The sequence below is a fragment of the Myiozetetes cayanensis genome, unplaced genomic scaffold (genome assembly GCF_022539395.1).
Source record: "Myiozetetes cayanensis isolate MyiCay16 unplaced genomic scaffold, myiCay2020 scf9, whole genome shotgun sequence".
Lineage (NCBI taxonomy): Eukaryota > Metazoa > Chordata > Aves > Passeriformes > Tyrannidae > Myiozetetes > Myiozetetes cayanensis.
In genome coordinates, this window is record NW_026088185.1 from 427,117 (window position 1) to 435,038 (window position 7,922).

Genomic DNA, 7,922 nt, shown 5'->3' on the forward strand with positions numbered 1-7,922 from the left:
CTTTTGGAGGAGATGGCTTGGCCATCCAGGAGGCTGGGATGACAGGAAGAGGCGTCTCGCTGCAGCACAGCGGCTTCCAGGAGGAGAGCAGGGTGCAGAGGGAATGCTGGGCTGCTTCCCGAGGCTCTTCAGGATCCGTGGATGCTTTTCCCGGGAGCTTTGTGGCTCCCCTACCCCGGTATTTCAGAGCACTCGGGAGCTGCAGAGGGGAGCGCTGGGAGGCTAAATAACATTCCAGGCTTTCTCTGGATCCCTTGTGTAAACAAAGCACATGGAGAGAGGGGCAAAACATGCATGAAAGTGGCTTCAGAAAGATAAACCACAAGGATTTGGGGTGAAAAGGCATCAAAATCATCGAATTGCAGAGCTATAGGGCTGTGCATACCCTTTATATGAATTTGTTGTGTTCTGTTGCCCATGTTCCCACTTTCCCGAGGCTGAGCCGGGATGCTCAGCAGGGATCATCCCCTGCTTTTGGAAGGGCGAGATTTGAATCCTGGACCACGAGAGGGCAGTGCCTGCAGCTGGATTTCCCTCTGCTCCAAGACCCTCCCGGCTCGCCGCCTGGGATTGCCAATCCAAAACAACATTATCTGCTCTTATTCCCGCCCCTCTCCCCTCCTTCTCCCTCTCCTGGCAAGGGATTATTCTGGAAATTGGAACGGCTTTGGCACTGGAGTTTCCCTGTTCAGATGACTTGAGCAAACAGACTGGGTGGGAGTCATCTAAAATTAGGCATCGTGGTGCTAGCTGCACTTTGATCCCACAAAAGGAGCTGATGTGGCCTGGGAGGCTCTTCCCGAGGTCAGGGCTCGCTGGTAACCCCTCTGGAATATCCTGGGTGCCTCCATGGGGATTTGTTGAGGATAGAAGCTGGGAAAGGGGAGCACTGTGATGGATTGTTGGAAGGGGACTTGCACAGGGGTTTTAGGATGCTGAAGTTTCTCTTGAAACCCCCCAGCCCACCTGTTTCCTTCCTTCCTTACCTGTGCAAACCAACTATCCCGGTCCAAGGAGTGTCCCTGGAAAGAGTCCAAGGTCCAGCCTTGCCCCCAGGGCCGTTCAGGGAACGGGTTCATTGCCTCCCTCCCAAAGTCTGACCCAGGAGCAAACACCTTCTGCCGTGGATCCCAAGGTCCCACGGGACAGCAGAAGCTCTAACCAAGCCTCAGGCTCCTGTATCTCCTCCTGCTGTTTCCCTGGGCAAGTTTCCTGGGTGATATCCCAACACAAGGAGAACATAGCCCCCAGCCTGGGAAATCCTGCCCAAAATGACCATCACTGGGTTTGGAGGTGAAGGAAGGTTGTGATGAAGTGCCTGCAAAAGTCAACCACGCATCAGCTTTTGGGCCAAGAAAGTGGATGTGGAGCCAGGTAAACCCCACAAACTGCTGCTGCTTCTGCTTCTCCAGGTGGTCTCATGTGGCCTGAGATTCACTGCAGAGACCTGAAGAGTTGAAGGAGCTGCCACCACCCACCATCACCATCACCAGCCCTGGCTGCAAATCACCATCCCACCTGCAAATGGGACCAGGCCAGACCATGGTATCACCCTCAAGGTGAGGGATTTGGAGCATGGGAGGTACAGAGAAACTTTATTCTTCTCTCAGACATCCCTTCCCTGGGAGGGTGGGCAGGCCCTGGCACAGGTTGCCCAGGGAAGCTGTGGCTGCCCCATCCCTGGAAGTGTCCAAGGCCAGGCTGGAGGGGATTTGGAGCAACCTGGGCTAGTGGGAGGGGTTGGAATGAGATGATCTTTAAGGTCTCTTCCAACCCAAACCATTCCGGGATTCTATTACTTGAGCAAAAACATTGTGTTTCCTGACTGACTGATGCTCAGCATCCAAAAAAGGGCCTGGGATGAAGAAACAGAGTTTTTTCCAGAGTTTCCACACAGCAATCCTGCAGCTCAGCCTCCTCCCTCCCCCTCAGCAGGTCATGTGTGGTTGCAGGAGCACAGAGAGCCACGCCTGGGGTCACCCACCGTGGTGACAAAGGGCTGTGGGGCCACGTCTGACCCTCAGGGATGGTTCTGCACGTGCAAACTGCACCTGAGGAGCACCTGCCAAAGTGCCCAACTTCTGTACAGGCAGTAGGGGAGCGACCCCAGAGGGTTCTCTTTAAATTAAGGCTGTGGGTGGCAGGTCTGCCTCAATAATCCATAACAATTTGCCTTTCAAATCTTGGGCACCAGAGCTTGAGCAGCTTGTGAATCACACTATCTTCAGTGGCAACATTTAAGGAGCAATTTGGTGTTGTCCAACTTGCCCAGCCTTGTTTCAGGTGAAATTGGAAAGTTCATTTTCCATGCTGGCTCTTGGAAATCACAGAATCCCAGAACGGGCTGGGTTGGAAGAGACTTCAAGCTCCTCTCATTCCAACCCCCTGCCATGGGCAAGGGCACCTTCCACTAGCCCAGGTTGTTTAGAAATGGCTGGGGGGGTGTCTGTGGCCAAATTAAAAAAAATAGCAAACCAAATTGTCCCTTCTGCCCCAACCCTGTCCCTGAGAAAAGCTACCAAGGCCTTCCAAAAGAGCAGCTCACAACGGGGATGGGATTTCTTTTGTTCCAGAGTTTCCAAGCTGCTGGAGAACCACAGTGTATTGTTTCAGCAAGAGGCAGGAGCTTAGTTTTGGAAGAGGGAAGGTGTAACAAATAATTCTCACTTTTCTTGGCAGGGGCCGTGGTGAGCTGGAAGCAGGGGCTGTGTTTCAAGTGAACAATTCTCCTGCCCTCGATGGGCCCCTGAGCTGGTCCTCAGGGGCTGGAACATGAGGGTACCATTCTTCAGCACCTCCTGGCACCCTTCCACAGGAGGTTTGGCTGTGGAATTTCTGGTGAGAGGGTCCTGCTGCTTTGTTGGATGACAAAAGGAAAGCAGAGCTGGTCTGTGCCGTGGTGCAGAGGAAGAGGAGCTGCCTGACCCTCAAACCAGGCTGGGCATTGGGGTTCCCTATTTGGGAATGTGCTGGTGGAACAAGGAGCCTCTCACAGGTCTTTGTAAAGTTGTTTAAACTCTTGGTCTGGGCTAGGGTGTGATGGGGCTGCTGTACACTCAGGCTGTGAGTCTGCATCATGGGATTTGGATAATTTATGGGAACCCTGTAGCTGGAATAAAATTTCAGGGGTCAGAAGGTGAGATGAAGAAGCAGAGAAATGAGGGTAAATAGCAGGAGCAGGTCCCTGACAGACAGTCCCACAGTGCTGCCAGTCAGGCCTGTGGACAGGAGAGCACAAATCTGTCACCAAGTGTGACACAGGGAATGAACCAGGACTGACAGGAGACAGGGTGGGTGCATGTGGAGCATGCACTGCACAGAAATCACTGCCCCTGGGTCTTTCTGCCTTATAGTCCACTCCCAGGAGCTGGAGTTCTGTCAGAAAAAGGCAGGATTGTTCAAGGGCAAATGTGCCCAGCCCTGGAGCTATTCAGGAACAGCTTTCCTTCTTTCCATGAAGAGCCAATTTTTTTTGGTACTGATTAGCAGGAAAAGAACCATAGGCTTGGCTTCCTTCAGCTAGAGAGAGCTGATGCCCTCCTTATTTACTTTTATTCATCTGAAATCAAGGGGATCATCAGAGACTGATCTGATGCTGTGGTACATTCACCATTTTAGCAGCCAGATGGTTTAACAACCCTGTGATCCTGGTGGGACTGAGCCGTGATGCCAGCAGGAAGGGGACAATGTGACGGCTGCTCCCAGGACCTGCTGCATTTCTAGCACAGGAGAGGAGTGAGTTTGGAAGAACCAGTGATTTCATATTTTACAGATCCTGGAGGTTTATATTTTTCACTTATTCACGTAAAATCCCAGGTATCTTTATGGATTCACATAAAATCCGCAGGTATTTTTATGGTGAGTTTTTGGGTTTGTTTTTATTTTAAAACCAAATTGGGTAGAGAAGTAGGTAAATGTAGAAAAATGCATTTTTGGATGTTTTAAAAAGATTTTTCATCTCTTCAGGGGCTGTTTCCTTTACAGATTAGCTCAAAAAATGTCACAAATTACTGTAAAAAGATCAAGAGCCAGAGGCTGTTTTTACATGGGCATTTGAGGTGTTGTTGAGGAGAGGGAAAGGGAGAGGAAGAGGGAGAAGAAGAGAGAGGGGGAAAGGGAGAGGGAGAGGTAGAGAAGAGGACAGCTGCCTCTCCCCTCCTGATGACTTTGATAGTGGTGCCTCTGGACACCTTGAACCAACCTTGGTGTTGCTTAGTTTTCTCTTCTGCTCAGGGGGACGTTTTCCCACATGCTGGAAATGTGATTTGGGCACAATTCTCAGCCAGCAGAAGAGAAAACATCATTGCTCTGACTGTGCTGACAGTGATTTTTAATGGTTTGTTGTTTCCAGGCAAGAGGGGCTTTACCAGAGTGTGAGAAACCTGAAGGAAGAGAAGCAGGAGGCCCTAAAGAGTGCTGATTGAAGCCCAAGAGGGGCTGGGTGCTGGGCAGGAGGCGAGCCAGCCATGGGGGACAAGAACTGCAGTCGTAAGTGCCACGGTTTTATTTGCAATCTGCTGTTTTATGGCTGAGCACTGGCTGTGCTTGCAGCCCTGAGAGCGGAGCAGCCGGCACCCAGCGGGCAGGTCCTCGTCGGGCTTTGCAATCTGCTGCCTTCAAAGGTCTTCCTTTTGGGTGCCCTTAATCCCACTTCACCCAGGACAGGCGGGCTGTGAGATCTGCAGGGAACAAGGGAGAGAGGAAAACACGGGACACACTTCAAACCCCCTTAAATTAGCATTTAACGAGTCTACTCTTCAGCCTCTCCAGAGGAGGAGCCTGGCTCATCTGGCTCTTCCCAAGAGGAGCTCTGCAGGAATATTAGTTAACCAGAAGCCTGACAGCAGAGGTGATCCCCATGTGTTGTTTAACAACCTGTTTGTCTATTAAGAGCTGGAGAAGCTGGACAATAAAATATAAATATTCTCTGTAGTCAAGAGAGTTGTGGTCACTGGTATACCAGGAGTCATTTTCCCAGTCATGCAGCCGATGGGAATGAATGGGAAAGGAGAAAAAGACTCAATTAACTTTTCTTTTAAACCAAATTATTGCTTTTTCCCTGCAGGCTCTGTCCCTTGGACACTTCCCTGGGAAGTGAAAGGAGGAGTGTTTTTATTCAGTGACTCTGCTCTGGTTTTGTGCTGTACTTTTGAAGGCTTATATGGTCCAAGGCCTGTTTCCAAACTCCAAAGGGACAGGGATAGAAAGGGAGTTAATTAACTTAGAGTGCAAAGTGCCAAGAACTACTGAAACCTCCCCTCTGCTCCTCCCTGCTCTAAGTGGCACAAAACCCATGTTGGGCACTTGGGCAATTTCCTATCTTCACATACTGATGAAACAACATATTCTGGAGGGAGAAAGGACTAAGTTCATCCCACCCAAGTCAGAGCTGAGTCCAAACCAAACAAAAACATTTTTATATATATATATATATACAAACATTATATATATATATACGCATATATAAATAACAGCCCTTCACTTCAAAATAGAAATATTTATATAACAATAAAAATTGCAAATAGGTGTTTGCTCCCCTATACTTTGGAAATAACCTGCAATATGAATGCTCTGTTTTGTGTATCCTGGTTCTGTAACTCTTGGTTACTGGAATATATGTATTTTAAGAAATTAAATATTTCATTAAATATTTAAGAAATTAAATGCTGTCTGTGTTCACAGTCAGGTGTTTTTCTCAGTCAAGTACAGGCTGAGAAAAACTTATAAAGAAAATAAAGACAATCTCTGCAGGCTCCCTTAGCTTGCACCATAAAAGATCAATTTTGCAAAGAATTGGGGAAAAAAAAAGTCTAAAAATATATTCTGAGAATAAAAATCTTGTTTGTAAAAGGAGCCATTCCCATGAGCTTAGTAAGTTGTTTTGAAAGGGTTAATTTTTTTAAAGAGAAAATCCTTCTCCAAAGCGAGTTAGAAGCTGAATTATTTTAATTTTGGGTGTGAGTTTGCTGAGCTCCTCTTCTCTGAAGGTGATTTCTCTGCTGTCAGAGCCACTTGGACGTGGCAAGCGAGGGCTCAAAAGCAACCTGATGCTCTTCCCCTGGCAGCCCAAAGCACCGCTCTCGGGAGCCGAGGGAGCGGCTGGAGCTGTGAGGAGGTTCTGGTGGATCTCGGGGAAAGGTTCTTCCCCCGGGGGGTGCTTGGGCACCGACCAGCGGCCCCAGAGCTCCAGGAGCGTTTGGACAACGCTCTGAGGGACAGGCTGGGGTTGTTGGGGTGGCCCGGGCAGGGCCAGGGGGTTGGACCCTGGAAATCCCTGTGGGTCCCTTCCAGCTGAGGGTATCCTGTGCCTCCCTGTGGTGCTGGTCCCCAAACACCCCTGCCCCTCACTCACCGCTGGTGTTCCAGCTGAGGGTATGCTGTGAGTCCCTATGGTGCTCCCTGAACACCCCCTGCCCCTCACTCACCGCTGGTGTTCCAGCTGAGGGTACCCTGTGAGTCCCTGTGGTGCTGCTCCCCGAACACCCCCTGCCCCTCACTCACCGCTGGTGTTCCAGCTGAGGGTATGCTGTGAGTCCTTACAATGCTGCTCCCCAAACACCCCCTGCCCCTCACTCACCGCTGGTGTTCCAGCTGAGGGTACCCTGTGAGTCCCTACAATGCTGCTCCCCGAGCAGCCCCTGCCCCTCACTCACTGCTGGTGTTCCAGCTGAGGGTATGCTGTGAGTCCCTGCAGTGCTGCTCCCCAAACACCCCTGCCCCTCACTCACCGCTGGTGTTCCAGCTGAGGGTATGCTGTGAGTCCCTACAGTGCTGCTCCCCGAACACCCCCTGTCCCTCACTCACCGCTGGTGTTCCAGCTGAGGGTATCCTGTGAGTCCCTGTGGTGCTGCTCCCTGAACACCCCCTGCCCCTCACTCACCGCTGGTGTTCCAGCTGAGGGTATGCTGTGAGTCCTTACAATGCTGCTCCCCAAACCCCCCTGCCCCTCACTCACCGCTGGTGTTCCAGGCCGCCGGCGCCCGGCTCTGCCAGCCCCTGCTCAGGCACTGCTCCAGGTAGGCCCTGGGGTGGCAGCCGGACAGCAGGACGTCCCCCAGCAGCGCGATGTAGGCGATGGCCAGGCGCAGGGTGTCGATCTTGGACAGGCGCCTCTCGTAGGGGAAGGTGGGCACGTGGCCCCGCAGGCGCTCGAAGGCCGCGTTGATGCTGAGCATCCTCCTCCTCTCGCGCAGGTTGGCGGCGCGACGCTGCCGGCCGGGGGCTGCGCCGGGCTGGGGGCTCCCAGCACCGCTCCCGGGGCTGTCCCCGCGCAGGATGGGCCGTCCAGGCACGGCCAGTCCAGCAGGAGCTCGTCCAGCTGGGCCTCGGGGCCGCCGGGTCCCACGGGAGCGACTCGGGGGGGTCTCGGCGCTCGAAGTCGAAGCAAAGCTCCTCCATGAGGACACGCCGCTCTCGGCCGACCTCCAGAAGTGCTCGCAGCTTCAGGGGGCTCTGTGAGGTTCTAATCTCTAATTTCAGGGAGTCCTGATTGTGTCCTTGAGGAATATCATCCTCGAAAGATGCAAATCCAAGTGGGATTCATGACTTAAATACTTGGTGGCTCCCCAGCAGGGGAATGATCCCATTCTTCTCTGCTCCAAACTAATTAATCCATGTACTTCTCTTTTTTATCAGCTGTTGACTGCAAAACAATGTGAATGAATTGAGGACAGAATGAGTTTTTTATTGGCTTTCTCCTGGAAAATCCATTGAAGCTCTTGCCCAAGTCCAGTCTCTCCACTTGCTGTTCAGAGCAGGGTTCACACGGGGGTTTTGTTGTTATTGTTGTTGAGTTTGGTTAGGAAGCAACTAAATAGAGTCCTTTATCTTTCTGGTGAAGTGTTAATAGCCTCGCTCCTGCCCGTGGCTTGACAAACAACGTGTTATTGTCCTGCTGTCAGAAACACCTGATTCTGCCCTCT

General features: G+C 51.5%; 1 protein-coding gene across 1 annotated transcript; it reads right to left on the reverse strand.

The window, feature by feature from the left end:
* Positions 1-4,641: 4,641 nt before the first annotated feature.
* Positions 4,642-7,398, reverse strand: LOC126652581 (helix-loop-helix protein 13-like). The gene is given in 4 exon segments (XM_050339487.1): positions 4,642-4,679; positions 6,956-7,213; positions 7,216-7,332; positions 7,335-7,398. Coding segments are annotated over 4 exon segments (477 nt in total).
* Between the last annotated feature and the right edge of the window lie 524 nt (positions 7,399-7,922).